Below are 17,641 nucleotides of genomic sequence, written 5' to 3' on the forward strand. Positions count from 1 at the left end.
TTTTTTATCACAAATTTATTTGAACGATATTTCCAAGAAATTTTACATGAAAAATAGTTTATCTATTAAATGATAGATATTTGACAATTAATATTTTATAAGCACACTTATAACTAAGTGTATTACTAAACTTTACTAAGTATTATCTAACCGTTCGAGTTTTTGTAAATTGTCTTTTAAACGTCTCTTTTTTTTTAAGATATCAGAAAATTTATTCATTTATTACAGAATAATTCCAAACGTAAGGTTGACATTAATAATTATTTTTTTTTTCAAGAAAATTTCCATAGGAAATGATAAATAGATTGATTCTTTACCGATTAAACTGATTTATTATCTGTTTTTTTTATTTACCCTTGTCGAGTGTATCAATTGTCCTTGCTATTGGATAAATGAGTTACGTCATATACATTTGTATAAGAACGAAAACAAAAAAAAAAGAATAAAACTTGTTAATATGATTTTTAATTTTAATCGTAATAACGTTTGTTTCAATATTTATGCTCGATAATAATCGAAGAGAGAAATTTGTAGTTTTTACAAAGAAAATTCATGCCTAACGAAAATAAGAAACAAATTTTTATTATTTTGATATAATTTATTATTCAGTGTACATATATTACCAAAAAAAACGATTTTGTATTTTTTTTTTATACATACACACATACACATACATATACGTATGTATATCTTCATTATACAATTTTGCGTATGATGAAGATGTAATTGTAAGCGACGATAAAAAAAGGAATCTTTGTAATATTATCTAAAGCCATCCCCCTTTTCTAGGTGATCTACTCGTAGAAAAACGCGGTGACTTTGGCATTATATTCACCAATCTCTGTTTATCTTCTTCTTTATGACTCTTACTGTCCGATTTATTGATCTTGGGACCATCCATGATTTTTCTTGGACTGAGAGAAGCTCTCGATCGTGATATTATTATTCCAGAATCTCCTGTATTATTAATATTGGTAGGAACAAGCGTATTATTTGTTTTAATTTGATTGCACTTCGGTGAACTGGACGTAACCTTGCTAGATTCCTTTTTCATTGATATTTTCGTTTGTATTAAGTTCGAGGAACCTTGACCTTGAGTACTTGCCACATAGATATTTTCATCTTTTTTGTTAGTTGCTTGCGATGACGATATTCGTGTCGATACAATGGATTGATGATTTCGTTTGGATTTTTCGTCGATATAACCAACAGTCGACATAATCTGCGATTGCTGCTGAATGAAAAATATATGTCATTTCATTTTGGTTTGCTCTTGAGTTTAGCTCAAAATAAATTAAAGCAAATCCTAAGTAATTGGTTACTTTATATCAATTATGTAAGTACTTAATTATACGGTTATTGAAATATTAATTATTTATTTTGTGAATTTTGTCATCAATGTATTTAAGTTAGATTTGATTAGTAATTTTAGAATATTCAAACAAAAATATGCTTAACCTATTGACCAGGGATGACGAATTAAGTCGTCACGAAGATTTTGTTTCTCTCTTGATAAAAGAATAAATTTGTTTTTCACTCGAATTGAAAAAACATTGTATGTCTCAATTCTTCATTTTACGATTTCCTATCTCCGTCTTAATAATTTTATTTTTAATCAAAATAAATTTCGTACGTTCACCGATCGAAAATTTTCCCCAATTCGAAAATATTAACAGATTAATATAATATTACATAAGTCCAGGCATATGTTGAGTTAAAAAAAAAGTGGATCTAATTATAGTAACGTACTCAATTACTATGCACCGATTAATAACATTGTAACATTGTATTTATCTACAATGTAAAATCGAATTACCTGATCAGGTTCACTCGTTATCGTCAGTATTGGCACATCATTTTTAACATAATTATCAGTCTCGACAATGTCATGAAGTACATGAAGTATCGTAGTTTCCGTACTTTGTGGTAATTGTATTGGTCCAATCGGAGATAGTGGAGCTTTAGCTGTTAACTTTCGTGCTTCTTCTATGGCTTTCATTAAACTCTGTTGACTTTGTAAAGATGCTCTGCTATTACTTTTACCGATTTGAGAGCTTCGAATCGCGCTATTCACGACCTGTTAAATATTTTTTGTTATTGATAGAATATTATTTTACGTTTATATTTTATGTTAAAATTTTACTTGGCCCCAACGATGTTGAGTTGATTTCAATAATGCCAATTTAGCAACTCTCTTCCACCTCGCAATATTATCCTCGCCTTCTATAGGTTGAAGAAGAGTCAACTCTTCTTGTGCAGCATCCTCTATTGACCTTGTAAAAGGTCCTGCCACTTGGAAGTCCTTCATCAATCTTCTCTCCCATATCCTCATCTTTCTACCCAGCACAGCTGTTAACGTAATAAAACAATATAATATTACTTTTTTTTGGAATTTGAATGGTTTTTCTTTTTTCTCTCTTTTTTTTTTTCTAAAGTCAAGTTAGAGGATATAGACTTTTTTCTTTGGTATCGATTCCAGCGATGTCCATGCCGTTTCTACGCAAAATATCGAGAAGTTCGCAACGCCACGATGAAATGTCGGATTTCAATTCGTGTACGTCGTCTTCTGTAACGGGTTCCATTTCATGTATGGAATGTGAATTGACCACGTATCTCCATACCAAAGCTCTCATTACAACACTATATCTAAACACAAAACAAAATAAATAATCATTGACTCTATTTCAACAAATTTAAATATATTTACTATTAATAACAAAAATTTACTTTTGGTTTTGTGAACGACGATGAATAATATCGTCGTCTTCGTTATTTTTTTTCTTTGATAAGCCGCAAAATTTGAGAAACAATTTTGGAGGTGGAAAAATGTTGAATGGTGGAGGAAGAGTACCGCCTTCCTCGAAATAACTCATCCATAACTTCGTTCTTGCAAATTTCCATTCCGTGTCTGCGTGTTCCTGTAAGACAATCAGTTAAAGAATGGTAGAAAAATCAATATGTTTGGATATGTTTCGTGGATCTTACTTCGATGACAGCGTAACTGTTACTCATCATGGCGATCAGAAGATTCAAAAGAACGATTACGTTAATAACCGAGTAGGAACCGAACATTAAGAGGCCCCAGAATCTTGTATACGATTTGATTCCTATAAGTAATCGGGTTTATGAAAAAAAAGTACGAGTAAATTCAATTAAAATTAAATGAAAGTTTTAATATTTACCTGTTAGTTCGAAACTATCTATACCAACTCCTCCGAAACTAGCCCAAAACAAACTCTGACAGGTTTCAAACAGATTGCTAAATCTATTAGCGGACAAAGAGAAAAGTTCATTTGTTTTGTAAGTTTGTCAGATGCAATTGTGATATAAAAATTTACTTTTTTTACCTTCTCCATCTCATACAAGAGTCACTGGTTGAATCCCAAGTTGGATCAGCAATGCCATTGTAACATTTTTTTCTTTCCAACTCAGCAAAGTACCATAATAATTGATTCAAACCACAGGCAAAGGAGAACAGGACTAGCGTATAAATAAAAAAGAACTTGATTATATCGATCACCATTCTGCCCAAGGATATTTGAAGTGGTCCAAGATGTGGATTTACGCTGAACAGGTGTACCAATTTGAGAGCACTAAATACATTTGCTGCCGCAAAAAGACCTTCAGCGATCAACTGTGGGTCGAAGTCACTCCAGCTCTCTCTTGGTATTAATGCAGCTGATGGATCCATCTCGATTTCTGATGTTTGTCGGAAATAAGCGACACCTCGTAAAAGTCCTGTCAGAATGTAGAGCGAATTTCTGGTAAAGTCGATGAAGTTCCACATATCTCGAAGATATGCTTTTAAGCCATCAATATAAACCTGAAAATTAATAGCATGTTTTAAACAGTATGTTTTATACAATTAGTTGCATTTTTACATATATAGTGATATTAAGTATACATACATAATAATTATATATTATGTACACACACACATATTCATAAAATATTATTTTATACAGAATTTTATTTAAAAAAAAATATTAATGTTTAATTTATATTTAAGATCGTAAATATTATATAAATATTGGAATATAAAATAATTAAATACTACTTTGTGCTAAGTTATTGTATAGGTTGATTATTAATTATAAAATATTAAACCAAATTCATTAAATTTCATAGAAATTGAATTTCATATAAAATGAAATTTTTTCTTATTTGATTTAGGTGATATTTATCCTATACCTCTCTTGTCTCTTGCCATATAAATCCTAAAACGTACAAGACTATCACGAACTCTAATGGTGATGGTGCTGCACCTCTTTGTCGAGCAATTTGGATCTCAAGATTCTTTTTAATTTCTTCATTCCCAAAAATCTTCACGACTTCTACTTCTACGCGTTGCGACACTAAGATCAGTATAACTAAAACGAAGATTAAATTAAAATGGCAGACTTTATTAATGAATAACATTCAAGAAAACTTTAATTCACTCACATAAGAAGAATGAATAGGATGATGCGTGTACTAAAAATTTAACGAATGGCCTTCGCAAGAGTTGTCCTATTTTTGATTCCGGAGCGAAAAAATACATTATACAATAAAAGGGAAACATGAGGGCTGTTTTCAATAATATCCAACATTTCTGAACGTTGGTCATTCTTCGAAATCCAGGAACACCTTCGTACCTTAGAAAAAAAAAAGAAAATAATATAACAAAAATAAGATCGAATTGTAACAAATCTCTCTTATGTCACATTTATTTAGAAAAACAAAGCTCTACCAAATAGCTGCAAGAAATTGTTGAACATGGGAATGAGCGACGAATCTCTTCTGTTTAAATTGTATTGCTTGTTCGAGTTTTGCCAATCGTTTAGTTGATAGACTATCTTCCTCAGGATCATAATTCAAAATAACATTTAGCTCTGTCGTAGTTCGTACTTGTTGCAACAAATCGACGGCAAATCTGATTAAAATGTCGAGTTTTAATCACTTTGTCGATGTTTAACGAATAAATAGAACTTACTTCTCAACCTGACGTCTTAGTTCTAAATATTCTTTTCTACTTTCTGGTTCAGCTAAAGCTAACTCTTTAAGTTCCCAACTCAATTGGAATGCTGTCATCAAAGGATCCGGAGAACTAAGAGATATTAAACTTGGACTAGCCAATGCCTTATACTCGTTTATCCTGGTAGAAGAGAGTCTTAATGGGTCACCTGATAATGAATAATGAAAATACATAAGAACATTATTCTAGCTATCTTTTTATATTGTTTATCACATAGCTTTGTTTTTTGACCTGCAGCCGATCGAAGGCAATCTTCGCAACCACATTTAACGTCGTGTGGCATCGGTAAAGTAGTTCCTCTATCCAACAGCAGCTTCAAAATTTCATAGTTATTCCGTTGTGCCGCTAGTATCAATGGCGTCATGTCGGCTGGATACCGAGCAGACTCTGGATTGATCTTTTGCCAACTATGAAGAACTTCTTTGTCATCTACGGATTGAACGATCGTTCGATTAATTGCAATTATTAACTCTCTGTAATCCAAATTTCTGACATAAAATTAAGTAACGTGAAATTTGTACTCTAACTTAGATGATATTAATATAATTATACTATACTTGAAAATATATTCAACTAATATTTAATACCGAGATATGAAATAATTATAATAATTTTGTGATCAAAGAATAAAATAAGATTTGGACAAATAAATGAATGTGTAACTTAAAAGTTATTAATTGTAATTAAAAAAATTAACAAGTAATTGTGAATAAAAGAAAAAAAAAAGAAATTATAATTATTTTCAAATAAGCTCGACACTATATCATGTTCCATGATTAAAAAGAAATGAAATTATTCAATTAAAAGAAAATAATCGCCCACCTTTCTGTTCATTCATTTCGTTCGCTGTCAAAAGTTCCTCGTACTCTAGTAACAATTCAGTGGCTTCAACGAACTCATGATCGATGGCATATAAAAGAGCATCCTTTGTTTCCACTCCCATTACAATAAGAAGTTCGATCATCTCAAGATTCTCCGCTTCTATCGCCAACGTTAATGCGCCTCGACCGAGACTATCCATGCAATTAACGTCGAGTGGCATACCCTAAAAGAAAACCTCCAAGCTAATTCCATCAACATTAAACTTGAAACAGCTCCAATGATTACGAACTTACATTGATTTCACCTTTGCTAGCTACCTGAAGGATTCTTTTCACATTTGACAAATCACCTCTTTCAACGGTCAAAAGATATTTCTTCTCTTCGAGATTCAATGGTTTTGGATGATGAAGAAAAATGTCTTCCACCTTTTCCGGTGGTGCTTCTATGTCTTTCTCTGATTTTTGACATTCCATTTTTGTTGTATTCTCAATTACTATTCGTTTGATCAATGAAAACGTTAACAATTTTGTAAAAACTTATCGTATTAATTTATCGATAATGAATGGTACTATGTATAACAAAATATCATCATTGCACATTTTTTTCTTCTGTTTTATACAGAGAATAGCCGTCGAGTTTATGAACCACGTGTACGAAGAAGTGTGTATCTAATACTTGTCTGAAGAGGAGGTCAGCGACAATCGCTATTATATAGGAGATAAAGGGAATTGAATTATAGGAATTAACCAAGACCCTGTTTATTTGCATGGACGTTTAAGATCACCGAGTATAAGGTATCCGGCAACGTTCGTTGAGGCCGTCGTCGTCGTTCGGCTAATTTGCTTATCGATATCTCGTTAGCATCCACAATACTGGGGTTGATTCTTGGTTAGAACATGAAAAAATTTATTGTTAAGTAAGATCAGATTATTGGTTTATGTTTTTTATCCTATGTATATGCGTATACGTTAATTTTTCTGCCATTTATTAACAATTGATATGGTATTTATTTATATCAATTAATTGGTGCTAATATTGAATACATATACATTTTTTTCGATTATTATTTTTTTTTATTCATACGATAATCAAGAACTTTTTTATTATTATTTGTTTAGGATAAGTATTATAATACAAATTAAATGAAAGAATATCAAATTGTTCAAGATCGAATGAAAAATAGTCGCTATCGAAGAATGAAAATAATTAAACACACTCTATTTCTTTCGATTTATCCCTTTCGATTCACAAAGTAGATTTCGTCAGAACAGAAAATTTTATGCTCGGTTCAATATTACGATTATGCAAAAATATTATACATAGGTATGAATACAGACATTTGTCATTTTTGTGCTAGCATTGAAAGACATCAAAAAATATTTTGTGTTCTAACATAAATATGTATATTCAAAATAAATGTAATTATCAAAAATAGGTATTAAATCATTAAACTAAAAATCAAAAAATAGATAAACATCGATAACTTCTTATTTTAATCGTCGAACGCAAATTCTGATTATTCTGATCGTCGTAGCTAAATACGTGTTTTTTTTTGTTTCTTCTTAGATTAGACAGAAACGTAGAAGTTTCACGATTTTTGCATGAAATCTATTCTATTCACTATTTTATAATTTTCTTTAGATTAAGAATTAGCGACGTTCAATATGAAAGTTATCTTCCACCTCATGGATAACGAGGCTGCATGCCTATTAACGCGAATAATTTCTTTGCTCTCTTTCTCTATCTTTCTCTCTCTCTCTCTCTCTCTCTCTCTCTCTTCTTCTCTTTCTTTCTCTATATATATCTCCTTAAATTAAATAAAATCGCAACTTTGAGAGAGTCACTTCCTCCATAAAATATCTCACGCTTAGCAATATCAAAACGTTCTTAGAAACAACTTTCTCCAGTGAATTAATCCATTTACGCAAAGAATTAAAAACAGATAGTAACTGTAAAAAATATATCATTTAAAGAAATTAAAGATATATATATATATATATATATATATATATATATATACTGATATATCTTCCACATGGATTCAGTTTTCATATAAAAATAAATATAATAAAAAAAATTTTTTATAGATTTGTTTGTTGTGAAAGGACATGTTAAATGGTACTAATTTTTCTTTATAAGTAGAATAGTGAAAGAAGTATCATAGAAAATGGTATTTTTTTAAACAGAACTACTTATACTTTTCATTTTTTCTCTAAAAACGTAATATATGTGATAATTTAGTATTATAAAACATTATAAATTATATTATAAATTAGCGAATTTGTAAAAAAAATTCAAATCAAATAAACAAATATAATGATAAAAATAGAAATAATTTAATTATTTCTTTTTTCAGTTGACCAGACGGATCTAAACATTATCAAGTAAATTCTACATGCAATGGAGAAATGCAAATAGAAAACGTCGAAATAATATAAAAAAGGAAGAATAAAAAGACAGAAACTATATAGCACACCCAAAGACAAATATAACAACATGCAAAGGAAGAAGATGGAAATCAAGCAAAAAAAAATTTATTTGATGTCAAATAAAAAATTTATAAAAGTAAAACGTAAGAATATATTGTCTTCCAAAACTCAGTAAATATAAACAAATACAGAAATAGATGTGTGAAAAAATATATATACATATATATACACATAAACATATACATAAATATATATATATATAAATAAATAAATAAATAAATAAATATATAATAAATATATATATATATATTACATAGAATATTATAGTGCGATAAGCGACACAAAATTATATAAATTTTTATTATATTATACAAATTATATGTTAATAAAATAACAAATTAGATGTATATTGTACATATTAATAAGAACAATAAATTTTCATCCTAAATAAAAACCAATTGTATTTGTCATTCCACCCAATCTACATTCCACCACGTGTTTTCCCAACAAAAATAACGATCATCCAATATATATCAGAATAAAAAGATTAAAAAAAGAATTAAAAGAAACAATAAAAAATTCAAGAAAGTAGAAAAAAATACGCCTAAGATAGAAATATTTTAAAAAAAGTAAACACATAGAATATAAATTATAAGAAGGAACCTCGAAATAATCGTACCTGGAAAAAAAAAGTTAGTGCGTGCCACCACTTTACGCAACATACGATCCAGTTACAAAACAAGATTTCTGGGAAAAGTGTTCGCGCTAGCCAGAAATCGATATTTTGAACAGGAGACAATAACTTACCTGGAGGTATGATGTCGGAGCGTGCCACCTCTTTACGCATCATATGATCCTGTTACAAAACAAGATTTCTGGGAAAAGTGTTCGCGCTAGCCAGAAATCGATATTTTGAACAGGAGACAATAACTTACGTGGAGGTATGATGTCGGAGCGTGCCACCTCTTTACGCATCATATGATCCTGTTACAAAACAAGATTTCTGGGAAAAGTGTTCGCGCTAGCCAGAAATCGATATTTTGAACAGGAGACAATAACTTACCTGGAGGTATGATGTCGGAGCGTGCCACCTCTTTACGCATCATATGATCCTGTTACAAAACAAGATTTCTGGGAAAAGTGTTCGCGCTAGCCAGAAATCGATATTTTGAACAGGAGACAATAACTTACCTGGAGGTATGATGTCGGAGCGTGCCACCTCTTTACGCATCATATGATCCCGTTACAAAACAAGATTTCTGGGAAAAGTGTTCGCGCTAGCCAGAAATCGATATTTTGAACAGGAGACAATAACTTACCTGGAGGTATGATGTCGGAGCGTGCCACCTCTTTACGCATCATATGATCCTGTTACAAAACAAGATTTCTGGGAAAAGTGTTCGCGCTAGCCAGAAATCGATATTTTGAACAGGAGACAAAAACTTACGTGGAGGTATGATGTCGGAGCGTGCCACCTCTTTACGCATCATATGATCCTGTTACAAAACAAGATTACTGGGAAAAGTGTTCGCGCTAGCCAGAAATCGATATTTTGAACAGGAGACAATAACTTACCTGGAGGTATGATGTCGGAGCGTGCCACCTCTTTACGCATCATATGATCCTGTTACAAAACAAGATTTCTGGGAAAAGTGTTCGCGCTAGCCAGAAATCGATATTTTGAACAGGAGACAATAACTTACCTGGAGGTATGATGTCGGAGCGTGCCACCTCTTTACGCATCATATGATCCTGTTACAAAACAAGATTTCTGGGAAAAGTGTTCGCGCTAGCCAGAAATCGATATTTTGAACAGGAGACAATAACTTACGTGGAGGTATGATGTCGGAGCGTGCCACCTCTTTACGCATCATATGATCCTGTTACAAAACAAGATTTCTGGGAAAAGTGTTCGCGCTAGCCAGAAATCGATATTTTGAACAGGAGACAATAACTTACCTGGAGGTATGATGTCGGAGCGTGCCACCTCTTTACGCATCATATGATCCTGTTACAAAACAAGATTTCTGGGAAAAGTGTTCGCGCTAGCCAGAAATCGATATTTTGAACAGGAGACAATAACTTACCTGGAGGTATGATGTCGGAGCGTGCCACCTCTTTACGCATCATATGATCCCGTTACAAAACAAGATTTCTGGGAAAAGTGTTCGCGCTAGCCAGAAATCGATATTTTGAACAGGAGACAATAACTTACCTGGAGGTATGATGTCGGAGCGTGCCACCTCTTTACGCATCATATGATCCTGTTACAAAACAAGATTTCTGGGAAAAGTGTTCGCGCTAGCCAGAAATCGATATTTTGAACAGGAGACAAAAACTTACGTGGAGGTATGATGTCGGAGCGTGCCACCTCTTTACGCATCATATGATCCTGTTACAAAACAAGATTACTGGGAAAAGTGTTCGCGCTAGCCAGAAATCGATATTTTGAACAGGAGACAATAACTTACCTGGAGGTATGATGTCGGAGCGTGCCACCTCTTTACGCATCATATGATCCTGTTACAAAACAAGATTTCTGGGAAAAGTGTTCGCGCTAGCCAGAAATCGATATTTTGAACAGGAGACAATAACTTACGTGGAGGTATGATGTCGGAGCGTGCCACCTCTTTACGCATCATATGATCCTGTTACAAAACAAGATTTCTGGGAAAAGTGTTCGCGCTAGCCAGAAATCGATATTTTGAACAGGAGACAATAACTTACCTGGAGGTATGATGTCGGAGCGTGCCACCTCTTTACGCATCATATGATCCTGTTACAAAACAAGATTTCTGGGAAAAGTGTTCGCGCTAGCCAGAAATCGATATTTTGAACAGGAGACAATAACTTACCTGGAGGTATGATGTCGGAGCGTGCCACCTCTTTACGCATCATATGATCCCGTTACAAAACAAGATTTCTGGGAAAAGTGTTCGCGCTAGCCAGAAATCGATATTTTGAACAGGAGACAATAACTTACCTGGAGGTATGATGTCGGAGCGTGCCACCTCTTTACGCATCATATGATCCTGTTACAAAACAAGATTTCTGGGAAAAGTGTTCGCGCTAGCCAGAAATCGATATTTTGAACAGGAGACAAGAACTTACGTGGAGGTATGATGTCGGAGCGTGCCACCTCTTTACGCATCATATGATCCTGTTACAAAACAAGATTTCTGGGAAAAGTGTTCGCGCTAGCCAGAAATCGATATTTTGAACAGGAGACAATAACTTACCTGGAGGTATGATGTCGGAGCGTGCCACCTCTTTACGCATCATATGATCCTGTTACAAAACAAGATTTCTGGGAAAAGTGTTCGCGCTAGCCAGAAATCGATATTTTGAACAGGAGACAATAACTTACCTGGAGGTATGATGTCGGAGCGTGCCACCTCTTTACGCATCATATGATCCTGTTACAAAACAAGATTTCTGGGAAATGTGTTCGCGCTAGCCAGAAATCGATATTTTGAACAGGAGACAATAACTTACCTGGAGGTATGATGTCGGAGCGTGCCACCTCTTTACGCATCATATGATCCTGTTACAAAACAAGATTTCTGGGAAAAGTGTTCGCGCTAGCCAGAAATCGATATTTTGAACAGGAGACAATAACTTACCTGGAGGTATGATGTCGGAGCGTGCCACCTCTTTACGCATCATATGATCCTGTTACAAAACAAGATTTCTGGGAAATGTGTTCACGCTAGCCAGAAATCGATATTTTGAACAGGAGACAATAACTTACCTGGAGGTATGATGTCGGAGCGTGCCACCTCTTTACGCATCATATGATCCTGTTACAAAACAAGATTTCTGGGAAAAGTGTTCGCGCTAGCCAGAAATCGATATTTTGAACAGGAGACAATAACTTACCTGGAGGTATGATGTCGGAGCGTGCCACCTCTTTACGCATCATATGATCCTGTTACAAAACAAGATTTCTGGGAAATGTGTTCGCGCTAGCCAGAAATCGATATTTTGAACAGGAGACGATGACGCAATAGGAGTTATAACGCTAGCGTGTGCCATCTCTTTACGCATCATGTGACCCTGTTACAAAACAAGATTTCTGGGAAAAGTGTTCGCGCTAGCCAGAAATCGATATTTTGAACAGGAGACAATAACTTACCGGGAGGTATGATGTCGGAGCGTGCCACCTCTTTACGCATCATATGATCCTGTTACAAAACAAGATTTCTGGGAAAAGTGTTCGCGCTAGCCAGAAATCGATATTTTGAACAGGAGACAATAACTTACCGGGAGGTATGATGTCGGAGCGTGCCACCTCTTTACGCATCATATGATCCTGTTACAAAACAAGATTTCTGGGAAAAGTGTTCGCGCTAGCCAGAAATCGATATTTTGAACAGGAGACAATAACTTACGTGGAGGTATGATGTCAGAGCGTGCCACCTCTTTACGCATCATATGATCCTGTTACAAAACAAGATTTCTGGGAAAAGTGTTCGCGCTAGCCAGAAATCGATATTTTGAACAGGAGACAATAACTTACCTGGAGGTATGATGTCGGAGCGTGCCACCTCTTTACGCATCATATGATCCTGTTACAAAACAAGATTTCTGGGAAAAGTGTTCGCGCTGGCCAGAAATAGATATTTTGAACAGGAGACAATAACTTACGTGGAGGTATGATGTCAGAGCGTGCCACCTCTTTACGCATCATATGATCCTGTTACAAAACAAGATTTCTGGGAAAAGTGTTCGCGCTAGCCAGAAATCGATATTTTGAACAGGAGACAATAACTTACCTGGAGGTATGATGTCGGAGCGTGCCACCTCTTTACGCATCATATGATCCTGTTACAAAACAAGATTACTGGGAAAAGTGTTCGCGCTAGCCAGAAATCGATATTTTGAACAGGAGACAATAACTTACCTGGAGGTATGATGTCGGAGCGTGCCACCTCTTTACGCATCATATGATCCTGTTACAAAACAAGATTTCTGGGAAAAGTGTTCGCGCTAGCCAGAAATCGATATTTTGAACAGGAGACAATAACTTACCTGGAGGTATGATGTCGGAGCGTGCCACCTCTTTACGCATCATATGATCCTGTTACAAAACAAGATTTCTGGGAAAAGTGTTCGCGCTAGCCAGAAATCGATATTTTGAACAAGAGACAAAAACTTACGTGGAGGTATGATGTCGGAGCGTGCCACCTCTTTACGCATCATATGATCCTGTTACAAAACAAGATTTCTGGGAAAAGTGTTCGCGCTAGCCAGAAATCGATATTTTGAACAGGAGACAATAACTTACGTGGAGGTATGATGTCGGAGCGTGCCACCTCTTTACGCATCATATGATCCTGTTACAAAACAAGATTTCTGGGAAAAGTGTTCGCGCTAGCCAGAAATCGATATTTTGAACAGGAGACAATAACTTACCTGGAGGTATGATGTCGGAGCGTGCCACCTCTTTACGCATCATATGATCCTGTTACAAAACAAGATTTCTGGGAAAAGTGTTCGCGCTAGCCAGAAATCGATATTTTGAACAGGAGACAATAACTTACCTGTAGGTATGATGTCGGAGCGTGCCACCTCTTTACGCATCATATGATCCTGTTACAAAACAAGATTTCTGGGAAATGTGTTCGCGCTAGCCAGAAATCGATATTTTGAACAGGAGACGATGACGCAATAGGAGTTATAACGCTAGCGTGTGCCATCTCTTTACGCATCATGTGACCCTGTTACAAAACAAGATTTCTGGGAAAAGTGTTCGCGCTAGCCAGAAATCGATATTTTGAACAGGAGACAATAACTTACCGGGAGGTATGATGTCGGAGCGTGCCACCTCTTTACGCATCATATGATCCTGTTACAAAACAAGATTTCTGGGAAAAGTGTTCGCGCTAGCCAGAAATCGATATTTTGAACAGGAGACAATAACTTACCGGGAGGTATGATGTCGGAGCGTGCCACCTCTTTACGCATCATATGATCCTGTTACAAAACAAGATTTCTGGGAAATGTGTTCGCGCTAGCCAGAAATCGATATTTTGAACAGGAGACAATAACTTACCTGGAGGTATGATGTCGGAGCGTGCCACCTCTTTACGCATCATATGATCCTGTTACAAAACAAGATTTATGGGAAAAGTGTTCGCGCTAGCCAGAAATCGATATTTTGAACAGGAGACAATAACTTACCTGGAGGTATGATGTCGGAGCGTGCCACCTCTTTACGCATCATATGATCCTGTTACAAAACAAGATTTCTGGGAAATGTGTTCGCGCTAGCCAGAAATCGATATTTTGAACAGGAGACAATAACTTACCTGGAGGTATGATGTCGGAGCGTGCCACCTCTTTACGCATCATATGATCCTGTTACAAAACAAGATTTCTGGGAAAAGTGTTCGCGCTAGCCAGAAATCGATATTTTGAACAGGAGACAATAACTTACCTGGAGGTATGATGTCGGAGCGTGCCACCTCTTTACGCATCATATGATCCTGTTACAAAACAAGATTTCTGGGAAATGTGTTCGCGCTAGCCAGAAATCGATATTTTGAACAGGAGACGATGACGCAATAGGAGTTATAACGCTAGCGTGTGCCATCTCTTTACGCATCATGTGACCCTGTTACAAAACAAGATTTCTGGGAAAAGTGTTCGCGCTAGCCAGAAATCGATATTTTGAACAGGAGACAATAACTTACCGGGAGGTATGATGTCGGAGCGTGCCACCTCTTTACGCATCATATGATCCTGTTACAAAACAAGATTTCTGGGAAAAGTGTTCGCGCTAGCCAGAAATCGATATTTTGAACAGGAGACAATAACTTACCGGGAGGTATGATGTCGGAGCGTGCCACCTCTTTACGCATCATATGATCCTGTTACAAAACAAGATTTCTGGGAAAAGTGTTCGCGCTAGCCAGAAATCGATATTTTGAACAGGAGACAATAACTTACGTGGAGGTATGATGTCAGAGCGTGCCACCTCTTTACGCATCATATGATCCTGTTACAAAACAAGATTTCTGGGAAAAGTGTTCGCGCTAGCCAGAAATCGATATTTTGAACAGGAGACAATAACTTACCTGGAGGTATGATGTCGGAGCGTGCCACCTCTTTACGCATCATATGATCCTGTTACAAAACAAGATTTCTGGGAAAAGTGTTCGCGCTGGCCAGAAATAGATATTTTGAACAGGAGACAATAACTTACGTGGAGGTATGATGTCAGAGCGTGCCACCTCTTTACGCATCATATGATCCTGTTACAAAACAAGATTTCTGGGAAAAGTGTTCGCGCTAGCCAGAAATCGATATTTTGAACAGGAGACAATAACTTACCTGGAGGTATGATGTCGGAGCGTGCCACCTCTTTACGCATCATATGATCCTGTTACAAAACAAGATTACTGGGAAAAGTGTTCGCGCTAGCCAGAAATCGATATTTTGAACAGGAGACAATAACTTACCTGGAGGTATGATGTCGGAGCGTGCCACCTCTTTACGCATCATATGATCCTGTTACAAAACAAGATTTCTGGGAAAAGTGTTCGCGCTAGCCAGAAATCGATATTTTGAACAGGAGACAATAACTTACCTGGAGGTATGATGTCGGAGCGTGCCACCTCTTTACGCATCATATGATCCTGTTACAAAACAAGATTTCTGGGAAAAGTGTTCGCGCTAGCCAGAAATCGATATTTTGAACAAGAGACAAAAACTTACGTGGAGGTATGATGTCGGAGCGTGCCACCTCTTTACGCATCATATGATCCTGTTACAAAACAAGATTTCTGGGAAAAGTGTTCGCGCTAGCCAGAAATCGATATTTTGAACAGGAGACAATAACTTACGTGGAGGTATGATGTCGGAGCGTGCCACCTCTTTACGCATCATATGATCCTGTTACAAAACAAGATTTCTGGGAAAAGTGTTCGCGCTAGCCAGAAATCGATATTTTGAACAGGAGACAATAACTTACCTGGAGGTATGATGTCGGAGCGTGCCACCTCTTTACGCATCATATGATCCTGTTACAAAACAAGATTTCTGGGAAAAGTGTTCGCGCTAGCCAGAAATCGATATTTTGAACAGGAGACAATAACTTACCTGGAGGTATGATGTCGGAGCGTGCCACCTCTTTACGCATCATATGATCCTGTTACAAAACAAGATTTCTGGGAAATGTGTTCGCGCTAGCCAGAAATCGATATTTTGAACAGGAGACGATGACGCAATAGGAGTTATAACGCTAGCGTGTGCCATCTCTTTACGCATCATGTGACCCTGTTACAAAACAAGATTTCTGGGAAAAGTGTTCGCGCTAGCCAGAAATCGATATTTTGAACAGGAGACAATAACTTACCGGGAGGTATGATGTCGGAGCGTGCCACCTCTTTACGCATCATATGATCCTGTTACAAAACAAGATTTCTGGGAAAAGTGTTCGCGCTAGCCAGAAATCGATATTTTGAACAGGAGACAATAACTTACCGGGAGGTATGATGTCGGAGCGTGCCACCTCTTTACGCATCATATGATCCTGTTACAAAACAAGATTTCTGGGAAAAGTGTTCGCGCTAGCCAGAAATCGATATTTTGAACAGGAGACAATAACTTACGTGGAGGTATGATGTCAGAGCGTGCCACCTCTTTACGCATCATATGATCCTGTTACAAAACAAGATTTCTGGGAAAAGTGTTCGCGCTAGCCAGAAATCGATATTTTGAACAGGAGACAATAACTTACGTGGAGGTATGATGTCAGAGCGTGCCACCTCTTTACGCATCATATGATCCTGTTACAAAACAAGATTTCTGGGAAAAGTGTTCGCGCTAGCCAGAAATCGATATTTTGAACAGGAGACAATAACTTACCTGGAGGTATGATGTCGGAGCGTGCCACCTCTTTACGCATCATATGATCCTGTTACAAAACAAGATTTCTGGGAAAAGTTTTCGCGCTAGCCAGAAATCGATATTTTGAACAGGAGACAATAACTTACCTGGAGGTATGATGTCGGAGCGTGCCACCTCTTTACGCATCATATGATCCTGTTACAAAACAAGATTTCTGGGAAAAGTTTTCGCGCTAGCCAGAAATCGATATTTCGAACAGGAGACGATGACGCAATAGGAGTTATAACGCTAGCGTGTGCCACCTCTTTACGCATCATATGATCCTGTTACAAAACAAGATTTCTGGGAAAAGTGTCCGCGCTAGCCAGAAATCGATATTTTGAACAGGAGACAATAACTTACCTGGAGGTATGATGTCGGAGCGTGCCACCTCTTTACGCATCATATGATCCTGTTACAAAACAAGATTTCTGGGAAAAGTGTTCGCGCTAGCCAGAAATCGATATTTTGAACAGGAGACAAT

At 36.1% G+C, this 17,641-nt stretch overlaps 1 protein-coding gene across 2 annotated transcripts; it reads right to left on the bottom strand.

Annotated features, from left to right (window-relative positions):
* Positions 1 to 566: 566 nt before the first annotated feature.
* LOC127062919 (transient-receptor-potential-like protein) lies at positions 567 to 6,501 on the bottom strand. 2 transcript variants are annotated; one of them, XM_050991895.1, is made up of 15 exons: positions 6,130 to 6,501; positions 5,837 to 6,059; positions 5,246 to 5,443; positions 4,973 to 5,162; positions 4,730 to 4,912; positions 4,444 to 4,634; positions 4,192 to 4,370; positions 3,348 to 3,823; positions 3,183 to 3,265; positions 2,986 to 3,107; positions 2,728 to 2,918; positions 2,456 to 2,646; positions 2,144 to 2,349; positions 1,817 to 2,077; positions 567 to 1,231 (listed from the first exon to the last, which is right to left on the bottom strand). In XM_050991895.1, exons 1-15 carry the CDS (start codon positions 6,307 to 6,309, stop codon positions 767 to 769), a joined length of 3,339 nt encoding a protein of 1,112 aa, XP_050847852.1. In that variant the 5' UTR covers positions 6,310 to 6,501; the 3' UTR covers positions 567 to 766. The 2 variants fall into 2 exon arrangements, with proteins under 2 accessions (XP_050847852.1, XP_050847851.1); XM_050991894.1 differs by having other exon boundaries at positions 567 to 1,234.
* Between the last annotated feature and the right edge of the window lie 11,140 nt (positions 6,502 to 17,641).

This window comes from Vespula vulgaris, chromosome 4, assembly GCF_905475345.1.
Source record: "Vespula vulgaris chromosome 4, iyVesVulg1.1, whole genome shotgun sequence".
Classification (NCBI taxonomy): Eukaryota; Metazoa; Arthropoda; class Insecta; order Hymenoptera; family Vespidae; genus Vespula; species Vespula vulgaris.